Source organism: Nyctereutes procyonoides, unplaced genomic scaffold, assembly GCF_905146905.1.
Source record: "Nyctereutes procyonoides isolate TBG_1078 unplaced genomic scaffold, NYPRO_anot_genome, whole genome shotgun sequence".
Lineage (NCBI taxonomy): Eukaryota > Metazoa > Chordata > Mammalia > Carnivora > Canidae > Nyctereutes > Nyctereutes procyonoides.
In genome coordinates, this window is record NW_026575052.1 from 49,842,443 (window position 1) to 49,869,166 (window position 26,724).

The 26,724-nt window shown below is 49.0% G+C and overlaps 4 protein-coding genes across 9 annotated transcripts; 2 read left to right on the top strand and 2 right to left on the bottom strand.

Moving 5' to 3' along the window:
- The first annotated feature begins 3,567 nt into the window (after positions 1 to 3,567).
- Positions 3,568 to 15,884, top strand: LOC129514107 (uncharacterized). The gene is made up of 13 exons (XM_055332662.1): positions 3,568 to 3,628; positions 3,854 to 3,966; positions 4,042 to 4,089; positions 4,245 to 4,364; positions 4,949 to 5,026; positions 5,298 to 5,380; positions 5,864 to 5,950; positions 6,029 to 6,145; positions 10,185 to 10,318; positions 11,373 to 11,581; positions 11,654 to 11,737; positions 14,637 to 14,795; positions 14,874 to 15,884. Exons 1-13 carry the CDS (start codon positions 3,568 to 3,570, stop codon positions 15,033 to 15,035), a joined length of 1,455 nt encoding a protein of 484 aa, XP_055188637.1. The 3' UTR covers positions 15,036 to 15,884.
- A 97-nt stretch (positions 15,885 to 15,981) lies between these two features.
- Positions 15,982 to 17,874, bottom strand: LOC129513415 (probable UDP-sugar transporter protein SLC35A4). Its single transcript, XM_055331314.1, has one exon. The coding sequence runs from the start codon at positions 17,872 to 17,874 to the stop codon at positions 16,900 to 16,902; it is 975 nt and encodes a 324-aa protein (XP_055187289.1). The 3' UTR covers positions 15,982 to 16,899.
- Positions 17,875 to 18,285: 411 nt separating this feature from the next.
- LOC129513418 (SLC35A4 upstream open reading frame protein) lies at positions 18,286 to 20,261 on the bottom strand. The gene is made up of 3 exons (XM_055331316.1): positions 20,152 to 20,261; positions 19,086 to 19,184; positions 18,286 to 18,501 (listed from the first exon to the last, which is right to left on the bottom strand). The coding sequence occupies exons 1-3, from the start codon at positions 20,164 to 20,166 to the stop codon at positions 18,304 to 18,306; spliced, it is 312 nt and encodes a 103-aa protein (XP_055187291.1). The 5' UTR covers positions 20,167 to 20,261; the 3' UTR covers positions 18,286 to 18,303.
- A 232-nt stretch (positions 20,262 to 20,493) lies between these two features.
- APBB3 (amyloid beta precursor protein binding family B member 3) lies at positions 20,494 to 26,276 on the top strand. 6 transcript variants are annotated; one of them, XM_055331313.1, is made up of 13 exons: positions 20,494 to 20,797; positions 21,054 to 21,217; positions 21,300 to 21,376; positions 21,919 to 21,979; positions 22,220 to 22,372; positions 22,496 to 22,623; positions 22,876 to 22,881; positions 23,038 to 23,173; positions 23,309 to 23,402; positions 23,651 to 23,734; positions 24,013 to 24,128; positions 24,263 to 24,454; positions 25,719 to 26,276. In XM_055331313.1, exons 1-13 carry the CDS (start codon positions 20,749 to 20,751, stop codon positions 25,953 to 25,955), a joined length of 1,497 nt encoding a protein of 498 aa, XP_055187288.1. In that variant the 5' UTR covers positions 20,494 to 20,748; the 3' UTR covers positions 25,956 to 26,276. The 6 variants fall into 6 exon arrangements, with proteins under 6 accessions (XP_055187288.1, XP_055187286.1, XP_055187284.1 ...); XM_055331312.1 differs by having other exon boundaries at positions 20,734 to 20,797; positions 23,059 to 23,173; XM_055331311.1 differs by lacking the exon at positions 22,876 to 22,881 and having other exon boundaries at positions 23,059 to 23,173.
- Positions 26,277 to 26,724: the final 448 nt, after the last annotated feature.

Here is a 26,724-nt window from a genome sequence, read left to right on the forward strand (position 1 = left end):
CATAAGTAGAGCACCTTTTTTAAAAAAATATTTATTCATGTCACGACCCAAGCCAAAGGCAGACGCTCAACCACTGAGCCACCCAGGTGCCCCAGTAGAGCACCTTCTTGAGTTCCGTGAGTCATTCTAGTGAACTATTGAACCTGAAGGGTAGTTATCAGAACCCCCAAATCTGTAGCCAAGTCTGAGAGTAGTGCAAGCAGCTTGGGACACCCACTGTGGCTGTCAGCAGAAATAAGGACAGTCTTGTGTTGAGGACCTTGCATTTTAATTTGTGGGAGCTGGTGCCAACTCCAGGTAGTTGGTGCCAAAATTGGGTTGAAATATAGTTCTAGGATGCCCAGTTGCTGTCAGAGAATGGTGTCAGATATGCTAGGTATAATGTGCCTTCCCAAGTTCTGTAAGTCATTCTAGCAAATTATGGAACCTGCGGGAATAGTAGAACACCTGAAAATGTTGCTAGCTGGTTAGAGTAAGGAAGGATGGGGGAGCCCAAGTTTGAGACTAGTGGAGACATCCTCTTAGCTGTGAAGTTTGGCCAAACTCTGCACAGATGGTAAAAGAAGTCATTTCATCTCCAGACCTGGGCGGCTCAGTCAGTTAAGCATCTGTCTTCAGCTCAGGTCCTGATCTCGGGGTGGGTGATTGAGCCCTGCATTTGGCTACCTGCTCAGCGGGGAGTCTGCTTCTCCTTCTTCCCCTCACTCTGTGCTCTCTCTATCTCATTCTCAAATAAATAATAAAATAAAATATTAAAAAAGAAGTCATTTTATCTCTATGTGGAAAAATCACTCAGTCATAGAAAGGAAAGAAGTACTAATGCATGCTACAGCATGGGTGAACTTTGAAAACATTATGCTAAGTGAAAGAAGCCAGTCACAAAAAGAACACAAGCTGTGTGATGCCTTTTATATGAAATGTCCAGAATAGGCAAATCTATAGAGACAGAAAATAGATTAATGGTTGTTTAGTGAATGTAGTAGGGTGGGGTTAGGAGGTGATAATAAAGGAAACCAAGTTTCTTTATAAAGTGATGGAAATGTTCTAAAATGGTGATAGTAGGGGATCCCTGGGTGGCTCAGCGGTTTAGCGCCTGCCTTTGGCCCAGGACATGATCCTGGAGTCCCGGAATCAAGTCCTGCATTGGGCTCCCGGCATGGAGTCTGCTTCTCCCTCTGCCTATGTCTCTGCCTCTCTCTCTCTCTCTATGTCTATCATGAATGAATAAATAAAAAATCTTAAAAAAATAAAATGGTGATAGTAAAAGCTATTGAGATATACATTTTAAATGGGTAAATTGTATGGTATATGAATTACACCTTGATAAGCAATCATTAAAAATTTTTTAAATTTAGAGATCCCTGGGTGGCGCAGCGGTTTGGCGCCTGCCTTTGGCCCGGGGCGTGATCCTGGAGACCTGGGATCGAGTCCCACACTGGGCTCCCGGTGCATGGAGCCTGCTTCTCCCTCCGCCTATGTCTCTGCCTCTCTCTCTCTCTCTCTCTCTCTCTCTCTCTCTCTCTCTCTCTCTCTCTGTGACTATCATAAATAAATAAAAGAATTTAAAAATTTTTTTTTAAATTTAAATTCAATTTAGCTAATATAGTATATTATTAATTTCAGGGGTAGAATTTACCGATTCATCAGTTGCATCTAATACCCAGTGCTCATTACACCAAATGCTCTCCTTAATGCCCATCACCCAGTTACCCTGTCCCCCCTCTACCTCCCCTCCAGCGACCCTCAGTTTGTTTCCTATAGCTAAGAGTCTCTTATGGTTTGTTTCCCTCTCTGTTTTTATCTTATTTTTCCTTCCTTTCCCCTATGTTCATCTGTTTTGTTTCTTAAATTCCACATGAGTGAGATCATATGATATTTGTCTTTCTCTGAGTGACTTATTTCACTTAGCATAATACCCTCTAGTTCCATCCATGTCATTGCAAATGACAAGTTTTCATTCTTTTTGATAGTTGAGCAATATTCCATTATGCGTGTATATACATACATATATACATATATATACACATATATACATATATATATATTCCCCACATCTTCCTTATCCTTTCATCTGTCAATAGACATCTGGGCTCTTTGCATAGTTTGGCTATTGTGGACATTGCTGCTGTGAACATTGGGGTGCATGTGTCCCCTTGAATCCCTATGTTTGTATCCTTTGGATAAATTACCTAGTAGTGCAACTGCTGGGTCGTAGGGTAGCTCTTTTTTTTTAAAATTTATTTATTCATGAGAGATGCAGAAAGGGAAGCAGAGACACAGGCAGAGGGAGAAGCAGGCTCCATGCACCGGGAGCCTGACGTGGGACTTGATCCTGGGTCTCCAGGATCGCGCCCTGAGCCAAAGGCAGGCGCCAAACCGCTGCGCCACCCAGGGATCCCAGGGTAGCTCTATTTTTAACTTTTTGAGGAACCTCCGTACTATTTTCCAGAGTGGCTGTACCAGTTTGCATTCGCACCAACAATGTAAGAGGGTTCCCCTTTCTCCGCATCCTCACCAAATTAAGCCATATATTTTTTTAAGATTGTTTTTATTTATTCATGGGAGACACAGAGAGAGGTAGAGACATAGGCAGAGGGAGAAGCAGGCTCCATGTAGGGAGCACAATGTGGGACTCCATCCCAGGACTCCAGGATCACGCCCTGAGCCAAAGGCAGACGCTCAACCACTGAACCACCCGGGCGTCCCTAAGCCATCATTGTTTTAAAAAGGTGGTTATCGTCTATAAATGTAAGCTGAAATAGCTATAGATGACATAAAAGGTGTCTAGGATTTGCTTTCAAAAAACCCACAGGGTTTTTTGGGGGATGGGGAGAACAGAAGAAATAAGACTAGCCATAAGTTGATCATTACTGAGGCTAGGTATTCAGAGAATCATCATACTATTCTCTCTACAGTTGTATGTGTTTGACATTTTTCAAAAGAGGAAAAAAAGCAGAATCTGATGTAATATTCTGACTCACTCAGAAAAGAGGGGATTGTTGAGGCACCTGGGTGGCTCAGTCGCCTACACATCTAACTTTGGCTCAGGTCATGACCTTGGGGTCCTGGGATTCAGCCCCATGTTGGGCTCTATGCTCATTGGGGAGTCTGCTTGTCCCTCTCCCTCTGCCCCTCCCCTACTCGGCTCTCTCTCTCTCAAGTAATGAAATCTTTTTTTAAAAAAAGAGGGGAGGGATCCCTGGGTGGCACAGTGGTTTAGCGCCTGCCTTTGGCCCAGGGCGCAATCCTGGAGACCCGGGATCGAGTCCCACGTCGGGCTCCCGGTGCATGGAGCCTGCTTGTGTCTCTGCCTCTCTCTCTCTCACTGTGTGCCTATCATAAATAAAATAACATTAAAAAAAATAAAAAATCTTAAAAAAAATAAAAAAATAAAAAAAGAGGGGACTGTCACCTCTTTTGTTGTTATTTAGAAGCCCTACCCAGAGCCCTCAGATCAGGGAGATGAATTATTGAGGGGAATCTGAGAGGCATGGAAGCTATTGAGCGAGGAGAGGGAGCAAGCACAGGGGCCATTTGGGCTAGGGCAGCTCAGTACCCCCAGCCCTCATGGACAACCCCCAGGCCAGGCTGACTGTGGTGGTGGAAGTAGAACCGGGAAGAGGATCAGGTAGGAGGTCCTTACACATTCATTCTTAGAGGTAATGCAGCCCGAGGGAGCCTCTCGGAAGAAGGGAAGGAAGATGTCATTTTATTGCTTTAGCTGCTGCAGATGCTCTTTTTGAGGAAGCTCTGCTTCTCGGGGGCTCTGATCCTGTACCAAGTACTCCAGGTTAGGAAACTGAGGCCAAAGTTGAGGGCAGGACCTAGGAGTCCTGGCAGTTTCCCCCATGAGAGTTGATATATAGTCCATCTTTCTCAGGCCCTGAGGAGACCTGTTACCCCACACTCCTTCTGGAGGGGTCCAAGAGCATCCGTCTGCTTCAGCCGGGCACTCTAGACACTCAGGTAAAAATGGAATAGGGTGCGGGTGAGGGCAGGGGAAGATGGGAATGACAATGTTGAGCCTAGCCCTCCCCACAGGAACAATGCATCACCTTTGACAGAGTCCTGGGCTCTGATGCTGCTCAGGTAGGTGTGTATGGGGGGGGTTGTAAGGAGCTGGGAAGAGGGTGGGAGCTCTCAGACTCCTGGACCCTGGAGTGCTGAGTGCTTCCCAAGCCCTTTACTCAGGCAGGCTGGGTCAGGGTACCTGAGATTGGGGGATTCCTCTGTGTCCGCTGCAGGAGGCTGAGCAGGAGCTGCTGGCACGAGTCCAGTCCACACTAGGCCTGGTAGCCCAAGGGTACAGTGTGGCCCTACTGCTTCGGGGTCGGGAAACAGAAACACCCCGGCTTGTACCTCAGGTGAGTCCCAGAGGAGCCACCATGCATAGGTCTCATGAGGTTCAGGTGCTGTTTTCTCCAGGATACTTTTGACAAACTTCCCTTCCTCTCCCTAGCTGGATTACGTTACCCTTTCTGGGGTTCCTATAGCACATTGTGGTTCATACAGAAATGTTTTGCCAGGGCCAACCTAGGCAGCAATTGAGAGGTCGGGGAAGGTGGGAGGCTGGGGCCCATGGGGTAAAGGTTAGGGAGGAGTGGTATGCAGAGATCAAATATCCAGGGAGGTCTAATCTTCACACTTTTTCATAATACTGATAATAAACTTGAAAGCTTTGTTTTCAGGGCCTTGTGAAAATGCCCCCAAATCAAAATAGCTACCTCAGAAACTTGTCATCCGCCCCTACCACAAGAAACAGCAGGTCTCACTGAAAACGTTTACTCATTTGGCTTGCTGTGAACCACGAGCACTGGGGCTACTTCTGTCCTGGACTCCGTGTCCGCAGCACCTAGCATAGAACTGGGTGCAGACTTCACCCTCAGGAAATGTTGAAATACAGATTAATCCTTTCTTTATCCTTGCTGAACTCCTTTCTCCACTTTAGCTGTTGCAGATGCTGTTTGAGGAAGCTCAGCCGCACAGCGGCCCTGATCCTGTGCTTGTTACCCTTAGCCTGGTGCAGGTGAGACCCTGCAGGGAGGGGAGACCTGGGAGCCAAGGCACCCGAGGTGCTGCAGAAAGAGCCCGAGGCTTGTGAGGAGCCAGAAGAGCTTGAGCCAAGCCTTATTCTGCTGCTCACCAGTGTGCGCTTGCCTTCCAAGGTCTCCTTTTTCCTGCCTGATGGCTGAATTTTGGTGCCCTGCTTGGCCCCCAGGGCCCCAGTGGGAGGGTCATGTGAGCTGGAGCTGGGAAAGGCTCTATTTGTAATCAGTGTTGTGCTTGCGTGATTCCAGCTCAGCCCTAGTGGGAGGACTCAGGACCTGCTCTCTCCAGGGACAGAGAACTTGTCCGTGCTCAATGTGTCTCCTCTGGGCTTGTGAGTGTCCAGGGCCCAATGGGATCTGAGGATGCTTGTCTCAAAGCAGGGCTGACACCCTCAAACCCAGACCTGGGAGGTTTCTCTCCACTGCCACATACTTGGGGTCATGCTTATCACGCCCTCTCATCCTCTTCCCTGCATCCCATAACCCCAACCCTCTCACTCTTCTTACCCTATCCATCTACGCCTCTTCAACTCAGTCATTATTCTCCTGGGAGATTTGAGCATCAATGAGCAGAACTTCAGTCTCTCCATCTGTAAAATGGGGGCAATCCCAACTAGCCTGTTTCCCTCACTGGACAGATGACAGGAGGAGAAAAGAAATCATGAAGATGAGAGGCTTTTAGGGGATATAATGAGTTTGGAACCTTGGGGCTGATTCTGACACGCTCTTGGGACCCCTATCGACCCACATGCAGAGGTTCTGTGAGGCTGGACGGAACTCTGGTCGGAGTTGAGCTCAGCCTCCCCTTCCTTCAGGGTGGTGGAAGATGCTAGCGAGGTGGAAGTGTCTGACTCAAGAGCTGCCTCAGAGCTGTACTTGCAGGCTGCAGGGGATGAAGGCAGGTGAGGCCAGGAGGGCACCTGTCACCCTCCACACCCATCCCTTAGGTATTTGGCCTGATGCTACACTCTCCTCCACAGGGCCTGCTCTCTGCTCACTGTCACCATATCTTGCCCAGGGCCTGATCCTCCTGAGGGGCCTGGGACCCAGGGCATGTGGCGAGGGGCTTTGAGGATCCTTCAGCTGCCCAGAGCCCTGTAAGTCTCATGGAGGCTTCTGACCTCTAGGGAGTGGTGGTGGGGGCGTGGGGGCTGAAATATAGCCCAGTCAGTTAAGCGACCGGCTCTTGGTTTTGACTCAGGTTGTGATCTCAGGGTCATGGGATCAAGCCCAATGTCAGGCTCTGCAGTCAATGGGAGTCTGCTTGAGACTCTCTCTCTCTCTCTGTCTCCCACTACCCTTGCTCATGCTCACTCTCTTTCAGAGTGAAAAGACCCTGGAAGGATGGATGTAGGGACCCAGAGCAGCCCCAGAGTCTCCTTTCTTCACCACTGACACAGTGAAGGACTCCTTCCTTTAGCATTTCTTTCTTTTTAAGAATTTATTTATTTACTCATGAGAGACACACAGAGAGAGGCAGAGGCATAGGCAGAGGGCGAAGCAGGCTCTCTGTGGGGAGCCCGATGTGGGACTGGATCCCAGGACCCCAGGATCACGCTCTGAGCCAAAGGCAGATGCTCAACCACTGAGCTACCCAGGTGTCCCTCTTTTAGCATTTCTTGTTAGGCAGTTCTACTAGCAATGAATTCCATCAGCTCCTACTAATCTGGGAACACTTTAATTTCTCCCACATTCTTGAATGATAATTTTGCCAGATATAGAATTGACAGGCTTTTTCTTACAGCACTTTAAATATGTCATCTCACTGCCTTCTGGACTCTATAATTTCTTTTTTTTTTTAAAGAGTTTATTTATTTATTCATGAGAGAGAGGCAGAGAGAGGCAGAAACAGGCAGAGGGAGAAGCAGGCTCCATGCAGGGAGCCATGTGGGACTCAATCCCAGGACTCCAGGATCACGCCCTGGGCTAAACCGCTGAGCCACCCAGGGGTCCCCTGGACTCCATAATTTCTGATGAGAAATTGGTCTTATGGAGTATCATTTGTACATAATGAGATTTTCTCTTTGGCTTTTGACAATTTGGTTATAATGTGTCCTAGCATGATCTCTTTGTATTTATCCTTCTTGGAATTTGTTGAGCTTCTTGGATAGACTCATGTCTTTCATAAAATTTGGGGAATATTTGAAGATTATTTCTTTGAATAATCTTTCTGACCCCTTGTCTCTCTCTTCCTTCTGAGATTTCCATTCTGTGTATGTTTATACACCTGATGCATTCACTGGGCCCTTGGGTTCATTTTCCTTCATTTATTTTTTTCTGCTCCTCACACTGCATAATTCTATTTGACTTATTTTCAACTTTGCCAAGATTCTTTCTTATGCCTGCTCAATTCTGCCCTCTAGGGAATTTTTTATTTCAGTTACTGTACTTCTCAGCTCCAGAATTTCTACTTGGTTCCTATTTTATTTTTATTTATTTTAAAAAAATTTATTTATTTATTCATGAGAGACACACATAGAGAAGTAGAGACATAGGTAGGGAGAGAAGCAAACTTCATGCAGGAAGCCTGATGTGGGACTGGATCCGAGGACCCCGGGATCACATCCTGAGCCGAAGGCAGACGCTCAACCACTGAGTCACCCAGGCATCCTTATTTTTTATTTTCTAAAGTTTTTATTTATTTATTTGGAGAGAGATGGAACACAAGCAGGGGGAGTGGGAGGGGAGAAGTAGGTTCCTCGCAGAGCAGGGAGCCTGATATATGGCTCAAAATCCTAGGACTCGGGATCCCTGGGTGGCGCAGCCGTTTAGTGCCTGCCTTTGGCCCAGGGCACGATCCTGGAGACCCGGGATCGAGTCCCACGTCGGGCTCCCAGTGCATGGAGCCTGCTTCTCCCTCTGCCTGTGTCTCTGCCTCTCTCTCACTGTGTGCCTATCATAAATAAATAAAAATTAAAAAAAAATCCCAGGACTCTGGAATCATGACCCAAGTTGAAGGCAGATGCTTAGCCAACTGAGCTACCCAGATGCCCCTCATTTTATTTTATATTTTATTTTATTTTTTATGTAAGCTTTACACCCACAGTGGGGCTCAAACTTATGACCCTAAGATCAAGAGCCTCATGCTCTACCAACTAAGCCAGCCAGGCACCTCTCTACTTGGTTCCTTTTTATAATTTTTATGCTTCTATTTATATTTTCTATTTATTGAGACATAATTTTCCTGATTTTAGTTTTCTGAGCATATTTAACATAGTTGAATTAGGGACGCCTGGGTGGCTCAGTGGTTGAGTGTTTGTCTTAGGCTCAGGGTATGATCCTGGGATTCCAGGATTGAGTCCCATATTGGGCTCCCTGCATGGAGCCTGCTTCTCCTTCTGCCTGTCTCTGCTTCTTTCTGTGTCTCTCATGAACAAATAAATACAATCTTAAAAAAAAAAAGATAGTTGAATTAAAGTCTTTGTGTAGTGAATCCAGTGTATTTCCTCAGGAAAGTTTCTGTTATTTTTTTTCCTTGGGAGTGGACCATATATTCTTGATTATTTGTATGCCTGATTTTTTTTTTTTTTTTGGTTGGAAACTAGCCAATTTGAGAACATTTTTTTTGTAACGATTATATTCTATATTGCACTGGTCTGTTAAGTCTCCATTTCATTTCCTTAATGCTCTCACATTCTGGGTGTGATAATGTAGTAACTCTGAAAGCCAGATTCTCCATCATCTCTAGGATTGGAATTGTTGCTTGCCATGGGCCACAGCTCTCTCTGCTTGCTTAGTTACTTTTCCAAACAATTTTTGCAAACACCCTTTTCTTGGTGATCACTGAAGTCTCCATTCTCTTATCTCAGTGGTTCGCTAGTGATATGATACAGAATTCCTTAAACTGCTTCCTTAAAACTTTTTTTTTATTTAAGAAGAAAAAGAGAAAGAAAGAAAAGAAAAAAAAAGTTCTGTTTCCACAGATTGGCTCTGGGTTGAGTCAGTCCTTCTATGCTTAGCCAGTCCATTTCTAGCTCTGCCTTAGCCTTATTTCCTGCTTGCACTGAGCTTAAAAATCAGCCAGAAATGAAAACTTATGATCTTCTCAGCATGCACCCTGCCCTGGGCATGTGCATGGCTTTCTGTTTTCCTTAGTGCACTGGGTAAATTATTCCCCCCATATCTCAGTCCCCAATTTTTTCTCTCAGTCTTTCTGTGCATCTGTTGTTTGCTCCAACTGCTATTTTTGCTTGTTCTTTCATCTTTCACGCATGTTTTGAGCAACTGTCCCCTAGCATAGCTGTTCTGCCCTGGGAGAGAGTTCCAAAGTAAGTGAGACAAAGGGAAGCCCTTTTTGTCAGTGCTCTGGGGGAAAACCCAAGAGAGTCAAAACAACAAACATAATTCCTTGGAAACAAGATCTGCTCAGCTCCCTCCAGAGTCAAATACCTCCACCAGAAATGTGAGCTGTTATCTTCAAGACCACCTCTGTGCTGGGAAGGAGGTTGGGGCTAGGGTGAGCTAAAACACAACAAAGATCTCAATACATGTAAGTTGCTTTTCTCTTGGTGAAGCATTCATTTGGTTGCTGTACACCTTTGACTGTCCAGTAAGGTTGGTTCCAGTAAGGTTGATTCTGACCATTTTGCCAGATGTTTCTGGAAAAGGATAGACTCTCAGAGTTCCCTACTCTGCCATTTTTGTGGATGTCACCTTGCTTTGCCATTTTAAATTAGGTGATTAGTCTTTTATTACTGGGGCCTAAGAGTTCTTTAAATATTCTAGATCCAAGTCCCTTATCAGATAGATAAATTAACTTTTGTACTATGAGAATGTATTATGTAATTAAAAAAATAATATTCATTCATGAGAGACACACTCACACACACACACACAGAGAGGCAGAGACACAGGCAGAGGGAGAAGCAGGGTCCACGCAGGGAGCCCGATGTGGGACTCAATCCCAGACTCCTGGATCACTCCCTGAGCCAAAGGCAGATGCTCAACTGCTGAGCCACCCAGGTGTATCTAAAAAAAATAAAATAAAATAAAACAAAGGTCTATGCAAGGTTGCAAATCTGCCTGGTGGTACATAAAAGTTACTGGAAATAGCCTTTCCGTTAACTGGCCATTTGGGCCAGTTTCTTCCCCCAGCCATCAGTGGACATCTCCTTTCTTCCTCCCTCCCTCTGGCAGAGATTGCCCCCTGCTGCAGGTGTTGGCTGGTAGGGCTACTGGTGAGGAGGTGGAGGGCTCTCTGCCTTGGATTGTCTCACGACTCCTGGAAGGAAACAACTACAGTGGCCTCCTTCTTCGCCTGGACCCTCAAGGTGGCCTGGGGAGAGGGTGTGGGGTTCTTCGGAAGCTCTGGGATCTGACTTCTTATGCCTGACCAACCCTCTCATCAAATCAGCTGCAGCTCCAACCCCAGTTCAGAGAGAGCCTGACCCTCTGGGAGGGCCAGGATTCAGAAAGACCCAGGATGGCTAGGTTGCCAAAGTCTGGAGAGGCAGGCCAATAGTAAAAGCAACCCTTCACCCTGTAGAGACTTTCAATGATTTACCAAGCATTTTTACACTAATATTGTTTATTTTGACCACAACCCCATGAGACACATCTAATTTAGATGAGGAAAGAGAGGAAGGCTTAGATGAGGAAAGGGAGGATCAGAGAGGGGAAAGAACTTGCCTATTTGCACACACTTATTAAAAATCAGGCTTCTGTGAAATGATATGATGTTAGAGATGTCAGAGAGGTCAAGTGGAGGGTAGAGATCAAACAAGAATGGCCAAGAGCTGATAATTATTGAAGCCTGGTGATTGAAGCTTGGGTTCCCCGTACCTTGTTTATGTTTGAAATTTTCTATAATAAAAGCATTTTTTTTTAAAAGAGCCTGGCTCTCTGTCTTCAGAACTAACAACCACATTAATTTGGCTAATATACTCCCAGACCATGCACTGTGCCAGGCCCTGTGGAGTAAGGAGAATAAATTAGGGTAGTTTATGCCCTCAAGGATAATGCAGTGCAGGACAGGCCAGTTTGGTATCATGATTAAGCACACAGGCTTTAATGTCAGACAGAACTGGACTTAAGTTTCAACTCTGCTACTCACCAGGAAGTCACTTGACTTCTCTGAGTTTCATTTGCTTCATCTGGAAAATGTGGGGGTAAAATAAATTAGAGTTGCTGCCTCATTGGAGTGTTATGTGGATAAAAAGAGGCAATCCATGAAAATCCTTAGCACAGTGCCATCAAGCACATGTAAATGCCTGATAGGTATTAGCTATTTTTATAAATAATGCTATTAATAAAAATTAAAAGCATTACAGGCAGTATGCTTTGGAATCCAGAAGGTGTGATTCACTCTGGGTCTCCCTTTACTAGGTGGCTCCCTGAGCCTGCTCTGGGCTGCTCTGTTGGGGGCCGAGGAAAGGAGGATGCAGGTGAAACAGGTGAGGCCCATCCTGTGGGACGGAGTAGAAGAGGCCCGGGCCCACCGGGCTGGCCTTAAGAGCCTGCGTTCAGGCCTCCTTGGAGACAACCTGACAGACAGCGGGCTCAGCCAGTTGGGCAGGGCACTTCGAGAGTTGCAGGTAAGTAAGGTGAGGCCTGGAGGCACCTGGGAGAGCAATAGCTGGAGCCTACCCTGAACCCTCTCTCCACAGGTGATAAAAGCCTGCAGTCAGTGCCCAGGAAGCCAGCCACTCAAAAGGGTCAAAGCTGAGGCTGTGGAGCTCCCAAAACTACAGGTAGGTCTCATTCAACCTCTTAGGAGCCCCACTGATGTCTTCCTTCCTCTCCTGTTTACAAAGCATCATGAGGAGGCTCTTCCTTCATTCGCTAATTTATTGATTCTCAGACACTGACTGAATTCTCAGTACTTGTCAGGCATAGTGCTATGTAGACCCTGGGAAATCCCTGTCCTCATGGATTTTACAGTCTTCTGGGAAGAAACGGTTGTAACATTGTGATCAGTTCTCTGAAGGCCTTATCAACACAGGGTTCTATGGGGCATCTAGCTAGTCTTGGCAAGAGAGGGAAGGAATATTTCATGGAGGAAGTTGACTCCTGAAGGAGGTAGCCAGGAAAAATGAATCAAGAACATTCCAGGAACAGAAAATAACAATGTTTTAGAAATAAGTGAGAGCTTGATCTCATTGGGGGACTGAAAGCAGCTCATTTTGCTGAAGAATAATTTGAGGAAGAGTTAAGAGAGAAGGATGAAAGAATGAAGTAAGAAAAAACAGTGAAGTGGGGGCCAGGTCATAAAGAGCTTTGTAAATTTACTGAGATGTTTGGACTTCATCTTGAAGGTCAATGGGGAAGCCATAGAAGACAACATTGCTCACATTTTTCAGGTGAGCAAACTGAGGCTCAGAGAAGGGGTCTGAGTACCTCAGGGTCACTGATAAAATCAAAGATAGCAGAGGGGCAAAAACCCCTGAGTGCTTTGACTCAATATAGTACTTTTGCATCTGTTTAGAGTGCATGGCCTCTCCTGTGCATAAGGGGGCACTGTTTTCCAGGATTTGCCACAGTGTGGCTGGAATGCTGCTCCGCGAACCTTCTCCTGGTCCTTCCCTTTTCATAATTACAACTTTTACAGTGGTGAGCTTTGGGAATAAGGCATATAAGCTCCCATTCACTAAGCAGTGCCTACCACTACTTAGTGCTTTGGATGCCTTCTCTTATTTCATGCTCTCTACAACTTCTATCAGCTCTATTTTACATGGATTCAAAGGACTAGTTACCTGTCTGAGGCCACATAGCTGAGTAAAGGAGGGCCTGGGACCCGGATCTGATTTCAAAGCCCTGAGCTTAATGCACACTGTCCTGGGAGGAAGGGTATGGAATTCCCACTCCTACTGTATTTTCATCAGGTGATAGATTCAACAGCAAGTTACAGCCTAGACTTCCAGGGAGAGTCCAAAGGTGGGTTTGGGGCTTGGGGTGGAGCTGGGCATCTTTTCCACCTTTACCAGGCTTAACCACGTTTTCTGCTGGTGGTAGGAATAACGTCATCTCTGGGATCTGGGCTTCATCAAAATCATCCTCTTAGGGACTCTGAGGAACCGGTAATACCCCAGGTATCCCAGAAAAGCTGGAAGCTGTTGGGGGAGTAAAGAGGTGCAGAGCTCAGTTAATATGTCTACTGCTTCCCTGCCTCAGCAACAGGGGGAAATATGGAGATCTGAAAGGCTATGTGATTCCTAAGGGAAGGACATGGGAAGGCTCTTTTCCTACTGGGTCACATTAGAGGTATAGGATCCCTAAAGCCTCCATTGCACCACCTATTGGCAGAGCCAACACCTCTCCTTTCTCCCCATGGCCTCCAAGTCTCTGTCCAGGCTACAGGCTCTTAAAGGCCAGTGAGGTCCTAGATATAGTTCTCAGAGCAGCCCTGGTAGTGGGATTCTCTTGTTGAAAAGCTGGGCCTAAGTCCCAAGGCTGTGGACACATATGGGCTTCTGACCTGGGCCTGGCAGGCCCCAGATGTGGCCCTGCAGTTCTTCTTGGCTCAGGCACGGAAGAAGAGATGGCATGAATGGCACCAAATACGGATCCAAGAGGAACTGAAGCATTTGGAACAGGAGAAGGTGGCAGGTGACCAGGTCAAAGGCCTGGAGGCTGAAAAGGAGGTGAGGAGGGCCAAGTAGGGGACTTGAGGTTTTTTTTTTTTAAGATTTTATTTACTTATTAATGAGAAGGAGAGAGAGAGAGAGAGAGAGAGAGAGAGAGAGAGAGAGAGAGAGAGAGAGGCAGAGACACAGGCAGAGGGAGAAGCAGGCTCCATGCAGGGAGCCCGACATGGGACAGGATCCTGAGTCTCCAGGATCAGGCCCTGGGCTGAAGGCGGCGCTAAACCGCTGAGCCACCTGGGCCACCCAGGACCCGAGGTTTCTAATTGGTTCAGGCACTGTGCTGTGGACTGTGATCCACCCTCAATCACAACAGACTGGGCCATACCCTCTCATGGTCCTCACAGCTTTGTGATTTCCAGTCCTAAGTGCTGTGATGCAGGGAGCTAAGGGCTTGTTGGGAACAAAAAGGTGTGCCTGACCCAGGTTGAAGTGGATCACAGAAGCATCCAAGCTGAGACTTAAAAAACAAATCAGCCAGAGGAATTCACTAGACTGAGCTCTGCTTAGGCAGGTTGTACCCATCACATATAGGCATTGAGGAACTTGCTTGAACGAATTAAGAAACAAAACTTGTGTCCATGGGGGTTGTGAGAATATGTTCTGAGGACGATACCGTATGAGCAAAAGTCCAGAAGGAAGCAATGGCATAGTCTAGGTATTGCAGATTGTCCATTGGTGGGGCCTGGTACGTGCAAGGTCAGAGGCGAGGCTAAAGAGACCAGTGTGTGCCATGCCTCTGAATTTGGACTTTACCCTAAGAATGACAGTGAACCATTGAAGGTGTGTGTCATCTCAGTTCTGTCCCTCACTAGCTATGTGAATTTGGGCAGGTTAGGTCACTCCTCTGATCCAGTTTCCAAATCTAACCACCAGATTTGGAAAAGTAAAATGGCAACTACCCCATATGGTTTTCATTGGATAAAATGAAAACGATACACATGAAATGTTTAGAACAGAGCTTGGTATGCAGGTGGCACTGAACAAAGAATATGTATTATCACTGAAGGACTCTGAGGAGAGGCAGAGATGCAACCGGGAACAGAGAGTGCTGAGACTCCAGCTGGAAGCACTTCAGGCAGAGAAGGACAATGCAGAGCAGGACCTCGTAGCCCTTTATGAGTTGCATGTGCAGGCTGCCCGAGCTCAGACACGCCATATGCTGCAGGTCAGTGAGGTCAAAAGGCAGGCCCTGAAGTGCTTCCAAGGCTGACTGACTAACAAGCATCTCTGAATCTGGGCACAGGTATTACGAACCTGGCGAAGGCTATGGGAGGAGCAGGCTGTGACCACAGAGCATCACCACCGCAGCCTGCTGGCTGGTGTCCTGCAAGACAACATCAACCTGGCCACGCAGAACCAGGAGCTCCGAGCCCAGAACCAGCAACTTCGGCAGGGAATACACTAGGCTGAGGCCAGTCCTGGTGGATTGCTGCCCTGGAGAGAAATTTGGTGATCAGTAGTCCTGCAGGGATAGCTCCTTTCTCTTCATTCTTAAGGGTTCTAGAAGGGAGAGGGAGCTGGGATACAATAACCAAGCTGATTTTCATTATGGATAATTAACAATACCAATAACCAAGTCCTGTTGTGCCAGTCCCTGTTAAACGCCTCATATCCACTACTTTTTAGTCTTTCCCACTACCCTACATGGTAGTAGATACCATTTAATCCCCATTTCAGGGGTAAGGCAACTAATGCTTGGAGAGGTTAAATAACTGCCCAAGGATAGTCAGCTAATAAGTGACAAATTCAAGCCTGGTTGGCCAGAGTTCTACACTGTAGACAGTAGTGGGTTTGCAAGATGCAGTGTGCATTGGAATCATTTCAGCTCATTAAAGAAAAAGAAAAAAGAAAAAAAAAGATTCCCAAGCCCTACCCTATTCCCTAAGATTTTCCAATAGGTCTGCCTTTTGAAAATTATTTTATGTTATGTTAAACTTACTAGGTATTCTTCCAAGGAGCAGGGCCTGATGTCCCTCTGGCCATGAGAAGAGAGGACAGGATTATCAGTGAGGGAACCAGAGGAAATGAGAATCAAAGCCATATTGAAAGCATGAGTTCTCTAGCCTAAAATCTAGTTTGTCCTGCCAGGCCCAGTACCTTCTATTTCCAAGAATTCCTCTGAATTCCCTAGGACCCACGTTTTGTACTTCAGAGAAATTTGGAAAGTTCTATGATAGAACAGTCTCCACTCCATGGAGCCCTAAAGAAGATAACACTCCTGGCAACAACTAGGAGAAAAGTGTCTTCTCCTAGCCTGTAAGTTACTCCGCCATTAAGACATTCAGGGCACCAGGGGAACAAAATTATGTTTCAGCAAAGCTATTAAGCACAGAAGACGTAGGACTATCATAGTCAATTGCAGAACCTGCACCCCAGAATACTTTATTAAGACCTTATTGCTTACATAGAGACACTGATTGAGTTATACCAAATTTCCCTGTGCCTAGTTCCAGGTTACTCTGTGTAGAGCTTCCCTAAGCTGTTGAGAGCTAGGACACTGCTAGGCAGGGGCAGGACCCAGAGTGAGAAGAATGGTACCTCCTAGGAGTTGTAGAGGGGGCAGTGGGCTTTGAGAGGGCCCTTGGGGTGAGCAAAGAGATCAGGAGTATAGCCTTAAGCCAGGGCCCAGGGGCAACATTCCCTGAGATGGGTCAAGCTTCAGCCCTCTCTGGAGTTTCCAGAACAAAGCTGGGTGGATATGGAGAGCAGCACTGTGGAGGGAGCAGGGGGCATGGTCTCCTGGTGCTGCTGGAGCCAAGGGAGCTTGGAAGAGAGGCCTGGGTAGCAATAGGGTTTCTTGCATTATGGTGCGGGGATGAATGTCTCTAATGGGGGATTCATGTACCAAAGCTGGGGTGGAATAGCTGTCATCAGGCCTGGGGGCAATGGGTCTGCTGGGGTGACCACAGGAGGCAAGGAGAGCCAACTTTTGTCCACACCCCACTTGAAACAACTGCATTCATGCAGGATGAGGCAGGGAGTCTCCTCTAATGGAGATGGGGTCATTTTTAGGCTGAGGTATGGATGCTCCCCCAATTCCTTAGTGTGGACAAACTTTTGGGAAGTTTCTTTAATTAAACTCAGTCTCCTGGGGTAACCCTTCATTCACCCACTTCCAGAGACTAACCTGGCTGCTCTCACTTCCCCACCTTTTATCACAAGGCACTTGTTACAGGGCTGGCTGCTGAGGAAGGGTCGGGAGGCCTGGGAGGTGGCTCTGATGGTGGCCAATCTTCAGAGTCAGGAGTCCAGGTGGAGGTGGTCAGGGGCTAGCGGCTGCCATAATATAGGCGCACAGCCAGACCAATAAGCAGTGTGGCCAGGAAGAAGGCAGCTGTGAGCTGTAGCCGCAGCAGGGCTGCTGAGAACACGGCATTGACCACAAGTGAGCAGGACACAACAAAGAGGCGTGTGATGCTGCTGCCGTGCTTCATGACAGCTGACATGAGCAGTCCATTTACTGCCTGGCTCAGTACCACAAGTGCTGCCCATCCTGAGAAACCCTCCAGGAGGCCCGGGCCAGGGCCGCCACCTGCATGCAGACCTAGATTTAGGAGCACACCAAAAGTGTAGAGGAAGAGGTTCTGAAGTGCTAGGGGCAGCCGCTGTCGCTTCATGAGCAGTTCTGTGTACACGGACGAGAGGCCTGAGATGAGGCAGTACAGGATGAGAAGTAGCAGTCCCAGTGGAGTGATATGCAGGGGCATGGGGCCAGCAGCAACTGCTAACGGGGATCCAGGAAGGGTGTTCCCAGGGTCCTGGAGGCCACCAGCTGCATAACAAGCCCCTGCCACCATCAGCAGCAGCAGTGCTAACCCCTGACGTGCAGAGAGGCGGTGCCGGAGACAGAGGCAGTAGAACAGGGCCGTGCTTCCAATCTTGAGATTGCTCAGTACCTGGTAGGTGCTGGGGTCCATATAGCGTTGAAGATAGATGACTAGGTTGTTGTTAGCTCCGTAGAGTAGGGCTGATAGTGCAAATGGGGCAGCCTGGCGCCATGGTGGGGCCCCCTGGGGCCATGCCTGCCAGCCCACCAAGAGGGAGAAGGCGCACAACAGTAGCTTGGTCAACTCGGTCAGCAGCACAGCTGAGGAGGGCCGGAAGGGCACTTTGCCATTCACATGGCACAGTGCCAGTAATGGGGCATGGGCACCATATATGGCAGTGGATAAGAGTAGCATCAGGGTCCAGCGGGCCTGCCTGGGACGGCCCAGGCCTGGCACACCCCCATCCTCTACACTCATGCCCAAACCAGGCCCTGGGTGGCTTGTGTGGCTAGCAAGGGGGCAATGGGAATTCTATCAAGTTTAGGGAAAACCAATATGGAGCCAGCTCCCCGGAGGGAGGAGCTGTGGTACATTGCTAGAGAGTATACTGAGAATCAGAGTCAGCAGCAAACTCCACAGTCAGGGATGTAAAAGAAAGGGGCTGGTGGCTCTAGAAGCCACAGTTTTCAGGTGGCTTCTTTGGGGTTAAGGAGGGGCGTCCAAAAACTGCTGGCTGATAAGCCACCACTTACCCTCTGCAGGAAGGAAAGCAAGGATGAAGGCTGTGGGCAAGTTGGAGATAGCAAAAGGGTGATAGGTCGGGAAGCCAAATATGGTGTCTGTGGTTGAAAGGCCTCTACCTGCAGGCCAGAGGTGCTCATCCTTTCTCCCCCATGGGATCCAGAGCTAGTCAGGCCCCTTTCGCAATGACCGAAGATAGTCCCTCAATGTCTTCTCCACATTGGGCACGGCATATGCCTGAGCTGCGTAGATGCCAGTGCAGGTACCCACAGCAAAGCCCAATACTGCTGATGCCCTCAGTTTGGCCACCACATAGCCGGCTAAGAAGCCCTTGAGGAATGGGGAGGACAAGAGCGAGCCATCCTGTGGAGTGAATTGAAGGAGAAAATTCAGCCAGGGTCTTCCTTCATTATCTAGAAGCTACTCAAGCTGGCCCTAGAGCATTCCACCACCTGCTCCTCCTTACTCTGGAAAGCTGTAGTATTCTCTCCAAAGATTTTTAAGATTCTGGAGGCAGAAAAAGAACCTAGGGGTCCTGATCACACAATCTCAGAACCCTGTGGTTAGAAGGCTCCAACCGTAGAACTCCACCACCACAAATCTACGGAGATGTCACTGAGGAGTCTGATCCCTGCCTGTTTCTCCAGCCTCACTTCCTAATGCTCCCCCATTACTGCAGCCAAATTAAACTATTCATCATATTTATCAGGCTACTTCCCACCATGAGAGCTTTACATATGTAATTTTATCTGTTTGAAATGTTCTCTCCTCTCCTCTTTACCTAGTTAACTCCTATTTAAGATGCCAGTTCTAGTGTCATTTTCTTCGGGAAACTTTCCTTGGAGTCACAAAGAGCTGGCCCTCAATAACTATTTGCTGAATAAACCTCTATTACCCATTCAATACCATACAGGGCAATGAAGCCTGGTGGGCAGGTACAACTTTACCTGGCTCACACCACTGCTGACTTCTTCTTCCACACGCTGCTGCAGGCGTTCCAGCTGGTTCTTGAGAAATGCCAGGTCCTTCAGCTTGGGCAGAGAATCCTAGAACAAGAAGGAAATCGGCTGCAGCAGGTTAATGCAGCCCCATTCCCTGCTCAGGTCTATCGGGCTGGGTAGGTCGGGGTGTGAGGATGAGACATCTCTTCTTATAAAAACTTCCTCATAATGACGTGGCACCAGAAAAAGACATTGAAAACTGAATTCACACGGGGGCCACGGAGGGGGTGACAGATGAGATCTGCATCTGTGACAACCCTTACAAAATTTTATATAGCAAGCAGTGTGTATGGAGGCAAGAGGAACAGCTTCGATTTATCAGGCACGCACTACTGACGCGACTATAAGCTACCTGAAAGTGGCAAGCTGTCCGTCTTGCCTACTTGGTCCCCAAGCCTAACACAGAGACTAGTAAGTACTTAGATGCGTGAAACGTGCAGAACTTCAGACCAATGGTGAAAAATGACCTGAGGCAGTTTCATGGTCGCTCTAGGATAAACCTGATTTCTGCCTGGGCTTCGCAAACAATGTGTAACTGGATGCACTAGCTGGGGTGGGGTGTGGGGTGGCTGTCTGCAGGATTGTGGGTAAATGAACTGAGCGCCTTTGATCACCTCAAAGTATGAAATTCAGCGTATGCCAAAAGTTTAAATGAGAATGCGTATCCGTGTGACTTGGAAACATCGTGTTTCTAAGAGGGAGATTTCGGGGACTAGGGAATGCAAAAGAGGAGGAGTATGTCAGGGTGTGTCGGAGTGCGTGCCAGTAATTAAGGATCTGGAGAGGACCCGGAGAGGACACCTGGGGGATGCCGAGCTCTGCTTGCCTCGTGTAGCGCTCCGCTACTCCATTCCCCCAGCGTTGAGGGCAGTCAACAAGATATAAACCCGACAAGAGTTAAAACCCCATAAGGGACACCTTTAGGCAGGATAAAGGCCAGTGTCGCCTTTCTCAAAGACTAAAACGGTGTGAAGACCACCCCACACTGCAGATAATGCCCACATTCACTCACCTTGTCATCCGCCATCTTCTCCGGCGAACTTGTTACGCAGGCGCAACCCCGCCTTCCTCGCGCCAAGTGCAGCGGCCATCTTTACTGAGGGCGAAGGCACTTCCGGGACATTTTTTGGAAAGGGTGGAGGTGCTCTCCCTGACTGCCGAGCGCGGCGGTTTCCGCCCAGGTACTTCCACGTGACCCCTCCGGCCTGACACGAGATGAGTGTCCGCGAGCGCATACGAACTGGGCGCGATGAGCTCATTTGTACGCATCTGCGTGCTGTGCACGTTCGTCTGGCTGGTCGTCCGCCCCTCGATGAGCTCACAGTTGCGCCGTGAGGTCAGCTGGTGCGTTGGCTTCTTTGCGCTTTTCCCGGAGCCACGCACGGAAAGGCGCGCCCACTTGGGGATCCAGACGCCTGTTTACAAGCGCCGCCCTCTGGCTCGTCCTTTCCCGCCCCTGGGACCTGGCTTCTATCCCGCCCCGTATTTGTGCGGCGCGGGTTGGCCTAGCCAGCGCAGAGAGGCTGGGCTTGTGGGCGCAGCAGCTCCGGAGGTCAAGCTGGGCTGAGCTTGCGGGCCGGCGAAGGCCGGCGGGGACGCGGTCGGGGCTATGCTGGGCAAGGATTACATGCTTGCCATCATTCTGGTCAACTGCGATGGTGTGCACGGAGGGGCCCGATGGGAGGATCGGGAGCTGAGGGGGAACGAGGGAGTTGACGGGGTATGTTTCATCGTAAGGACCAGGGGACAAATGAACCCTGGATCTTTGCGCTGTAAAGGACATTCTGGATCTCCAGCCTAAGGATTGTCCCCTTCGGGATGGAGGGACGGTTCTGACAGAGCGTTGTTCTGAACCCACGAATATGCCTTCCCTGTCTAATCCTGTGTTTCCTGTCCCCATCCCTGTTCCTGTAGACGACTTGTGGGGGGACCAGAGTCTTGAGGGGGAGCCAGGACTGCCCCCTGGCTGGAGGAAGATACGCGATGCTGCAGGTACTTACTATTGGCATGTACCCAGTGGCAGCACCCAGTGGCAGCGCCCAACCTGGGAGACGGGAGATGCAGAGGACCCGGGCACGGTAGGTGGAGTGTGAGGAGGGGGTCTGAACCCATGTGTGGTTGTAGGCCTGCTGCCACACTGACCTAGTTCCCTCTCTACAGAGGACGGAGGGGATTTGGGGACTTCGGCCTCCCAAGGGGAGATCCTTCTCGGGCCTGGAGAGCTCATTGGACCGCAGGTAACAGGGACAGGCCAGGGAGAATGAAAGGCTTGGGGTTCCATGGCCCTCAGAGATGCAACTGGACTCACATTCTGCTTTCAAGCCCAGGTTTTTGTCTCTGTTCCATTTCTTGAGTCTCTCAGTATTTTGAAGTTTGTCCCTTGTTCCATGCTCTGTTTTGCTACATGTTCTTCCCTGTTCTGGGTACTGATAAGTCATGTTCTAGATCTTGGTCACTGTACTAAGCTCTTTCCATGGAAGTTCCTGTTTAGTGTTCTAGAGTGTCTTGTCTCACTTTAGAGTTCTGGTCCACGTTTTGGATCCTGTTCAATGTTTACAACTTTTATTCTACATCCTATGTCCTGAAGTTTTGTTCAAATTTTAAACCACACTGTTACATTTATTTAATGTGTCCTAGGCCCTCTCTCATTCTGGTTATATATTTGGGGCACTATGTTCTGGGACTTATCCCACATCTCATGCCCATTAAGTAGTCAGGGCTTCACTACTCTCCCTTTTGTAGGAAGTGTGGTCCCCTTACAAGCTCTACTCTCTTCCAGGACCTCTCTGTCCTGGTATGGTGAAGAATCCTACATCCGGAGCATGGAGCCAGGGGCTAAGGTATAGTATCTTGGGTCTGAGGGCCAGCCCAGGGAATGGTGGTGGGGGTGGTGGATTGTTCCAAGGGAAAGGTCAGGGGTGGGATTGGGCTGAGAAGAGGTGATCAAGGGTGAAGGGCATGTATACCGGAAGATTCATGTGTGTGGAACCTGCAACACCTCCCATCCTACTCTACCTACTGTTCCACTTCCATGTCCACCTCCCCTCAGAGCCGTTCTGTCCTTTCCCCTAATCCGTCAGTGCTTTGCAGTCCGCTCCCTGGGCTGGGTAGAGGTACCCGAAGAGGATCTGGTACCAGGGAAGAGCAGTATTGCAGTCAATAACTGCATCCAGCAACTGGCTCAGACTCGCAGCCGTAGCCGCAGCCAGCCCCCAGATGGTGCCTGGGGTGAGGTGAGCTGGCAGTCCCTTCAAGGGATTCAGCCTAGGGCCCAGCAGAGACAGCCTGTCCCTGAATTGCCTGTTCTCCATGGTAACCACATTGATCTGAGCTTCAGACTGACCTCTCCTCGGCAGGGCCAGAACATGCTGATGATCCTAAAGAAGGATGCCATGAGCTTGGTGAATCCTCTGGACCATAGTCTAATCCACTGCCAGCCTCTGGTGCACATCCGTGTGTGGGGTGTGGGCAGCTCCAAGGGCCGGTGAGGATCCCTGCATCCCCCCAAGTGATAGTTGCTCCTCCCTCCCTCCTGCAGGCTATGATCCCCACTGATGCTGATCCTCTGTACTTGAACCCCTGGACACAGATCCTCTGACATGGACCCAAGCTCTGCCTCCCCTGCCTGGTCCAGCCCTGGTTGGGGAGGGTGGGCCCAGCTCCTCAGGGACGGATGGGGTTGAGTCTGAGAGGCTGGGCTGATTCTCTCCTGTGTTCCCACATGCTTCCGGAACAGAGACAGGTGAGTGACAGCCCGGTGCCTTGAGCCCCAGCCCTTACCTCCCTGTTCCATCCCTATGTCCCTTGCCTGACTTTCCAGTCTCCTGTAGGCACTACAGGCCCCTGCTCCTACCCAGCCTCTACCCTACCCCAATTTCTGCCCCTGTCCCTGCCCCAGCCCCATCTCTGACCCTACCAGGGACTTCGCTTTTGTGGCGGGTGACAAAGACAGCTGTATGCTCAAGTGCCATGTGTTTCGCTGTGATGTCCCTGCCAAGGCCATTGCCAGTGCCCTACATGGGCTCTGTGCCCAGGTAAGGGCCAAAGTGGGGCAGGGAATGTGGGTATGGGTCTGAAGCTTCTAAGGTGGTTGGGTCAGGGAAGTATTGGCTCCCTTGCCTCAATTCCTCTCTCTCCTTGTATCTCATGTTGGTTGCATTGTGTTTTAGATATTGTCAGAGCGAGTAGGTGTCAGTGGTGATTCCCGTGATTCCCCTTGCTCCTCTCTAGACCCCATCTCCCCAGAAGATCTGCCACGGCAAGGTATGGGGAGGGAGGTGCTGCATTGCAGTTAAGAGGCTACTTTAGTGAAAGTTTGGGTTGTTTAGTCCTGGTTGTTTAGTCCTTCCCTGGATACGTAGGATTTCTGATGTGTGCTGGTTCCAGGGATCCCAAGCTCTGAATTGGAGGAGCATCAGTGGCCTTCCTTCTACTAGTTCTGAATCTCAGAAGGGTGGGTAAGAGGGGTCACTGAGAGAGTGTGGAAGCCAACTCCTATGTGTACATTTCAGTGGAGCTGCTGGATGCAGTGAGCCAGGCTGCTCAGAAGTATGAGGCACTGTACATGGGGACCTTGCCAGTCACCAAAGCCATGGGTAAGGACTAAGCTGGCTGAGGTAGTGGGCGGGCTAGATGAGGTCAGAGAAGGTGGTTAAGGTAGGATCTACCACCATTTCTCAGAGTGCTCTTATGGCCTTGTCTGGCATAGAATGTGCCATCCTTCCCAACTCAGGATTCTAAGCCTAGCTCCAGCCCCTCTATTGCCACCTCTCTGAATCCCAAGTCAGTCAGAGGGGCCTAGACACTCCTTGCAGATCCCTTCTTTCTTTCTGCCTGGAAGACACCATGGTGGGCATGTCCCCCCCCACCCCAGGCATGGACGTGCTGAATGAGGCCATTGGTACCCTCACCACTCGGGGGGACCAGGATGCTTGGGTCCCTGCCATGCTCAGTGTGTCTGACTCTCTCATGACTGCACATCCCATTCAGGTACCAGAAGAAGGTGAAGTTGGGGGCTGTGGAGGAATGGGAGGGATGCTGAGGGGCTCATTGCTTGCTATTGGAAGAGCTCAGTGGGTCCAACCAGTGCTCAGTCCTCTAGTGACTAGGCCTGGTGTGGGCAGGCAGAAGCTGGTGCAGAGGAGGAACCACTGTGGCAGTGCCCTGTGCGCCTTGTGACCTTTATTGGTGTTGGCCGTGACCCTCACACCTTTGGCCTCATTGCTGACCTGGGCCGTCAGAGCTTCCAGTGTGCAGCCTTCTGGTGCCAGCCCCATGCAGGGGGACTCTCTGAAGCTGTGCAGGCTGCTTGCATGGTGAGTTACAGGTGGGAATGGGTGGGTGGGGTTGCCTTTCAGCTGCTCTGTACTGGTAACTGGGGCTCAGGATTGGTACCCTCTCCAGAAATCACAAGCCAGTAATCCAGGCTGACTACAGTAAACTACTCTTTTATTTGTCCCTCCTGCTGTTTTTAATAAGTTTAAGTTAGTTGCTAATGTAGAGAAGCAGGGCAGTTCATGTATTAATTGCTATTCTTGTTTCTCTTAAAGTAGCAGACTCTGATCCTGGTCCCACACATATAAATTTCAACATTCAGCTGGAATTGTATAGGGGCTGTTCGAGGTTGGGTGGGCACTATTTCTCCTGTATGTCTCATTTAGGTTATTTCCTGGCCTCTGTGCACATTGGAATGTGGGATGCTTACTCTTAAGTTCAGCTCACTCTTTCCTCAACAAATACAAGTGTCTACAGGGTACCAGGCACCATACCTGAGCCTGGGAATTCACTGATACAGAAGGCACAGCTTTTGCCCTCACAGAACACACAGGTTAGATCAGACACAGACCAGAAGGGAGTTGTATGCCACATGATGATGGAGGAGATGGCCCCTTGCAGAAAGCTACCTGAAAGAGGTGATAGAAAGGTGAGAGTTGAAGGTCCAATGAAGAAGTTAGGTGAAGGGGATGGGACCAAAGGTATGCCAAATACAAGGAACTTCAGCTGTGAAGATGAGTGCAGTGTTAGCGGGTAAGTGTATCTAAATGAATCTAGTGTATCTGGAGCGCAAAGGGGCAGACGAAGTGAGAGCAGAAAAAATGGCAGACACCAGGTCATGGAAGAACTTAGAGATTGTGGGATGAATTTATTTTGTCTCAAGTCGCTTTGAGACATTGAAAGGTCTTGAGCAGTGAATTTAAATTTGTGGATTAGGAAGATCACTTAAGGTATATTATAAGTTTGAATTCCAGTTGTACCATTTTTTGCCTAGGTGACTTTGGGCAAGTCATGTGTATTCTCTCTGAGCCAAAATTTCCTCATTTGCAAAATGGTGATAATACCTGATAAATAACTTTGGATTAAGTGAGATTATGTGAAGCATTTAGCACATGCCCAGCCCTCCTAAATGTCGTTTTCTGTTTTTGTTATTGAGCTCCCAGGGAATGTCGTAGGGGCTCCAGATGGGGCCAACTACCAGCCTCATACCAGACTGAAGCCATGGCCAGTTCCCTGTTCTGCAGATGTTTTCAGGGTGCCCAGGGGCAGAAAGGAGCTGGATCCTCACATTCCCCTTTTCCCTAGGTTCAGTACCAGAAGTGTCTTGTGGCCTCTGCAGCTCGAGGCAAGGCCTGGGGTGCCCAGGCCCGTGCCCGCCTGCGGCTCAAGCGGACCAGCTCTGTGGACTCCCCAGGAGGTCCCCTGCCACTCCCCCTGCTCAAAGGAGGGGTTGGGGGTGCAGGGGCAGCCCCTCGAAAGCGGGGTGTCTTCTCTTTTCTTGATGCCTTCCGTCTGAAACCTTCTCTGCTCCATATGCCCTAAGTTAATCCAGGAGGACTGGGTAAGGAAGCTCTGGGTACATGCCCAACTCTATACCCCTTCATACTTCAGGGGTCTGTAGCCTCTCACTCCTTGAAGCCTTCTCTGCCTGCCCCTCTGGCTCTTGCCTACCCTCTGTTTATTGCCCAATTTATTCAATGTTTATAGAGATGACTGAGAGGCCCTGCACCACAACCTAGGCCCCTGACTGTCCTTTCCCTGGGTCCCTGTGTTCCTTGCCCCTGTCCAGTCCTGGACAGTTGGCTCTACCTCAGCAACACTTTATAGCAAATCAGTACAAATAAAAATCCTTCAGTGACCTCACTAGGTGTGAGTATATTGGGCTTGGGATAGGGTTGGGGGTTAATACCTGCGTGAGGTGAGTGTCTGTGTCTGTGCTTGGTGTGTTGGTGGCTGCCTGTAGTCACATGGGGACATGGTGTGTGGTGGAAATTTGATTTTTTTATTTATTTTTTTATTTATTTACGATAGTCCTACAGAGAGAGAGAGAGAGAGGCAGAGACACAGGCAGAGGGAGAAGCAGGCTCCATGCACCGGGAGCCCGACGTGGGACTCGATCCCGGGTCTCCAGGATCGTGCCCTGGGCCAAAGGCAGGCGCCAAACCGCTGCGCCACCCAGGGATCCCCGGAAATTTGATTTTTTAAAAAAGATTTTAATTTATTCATGAGAGACAGATTGAGAGGCAGAGACACAGGCAAAGGGAGAAGCAGGCTCCCTGCAGGGAGCCCCTTGTGGGACTCGATCCTGGAT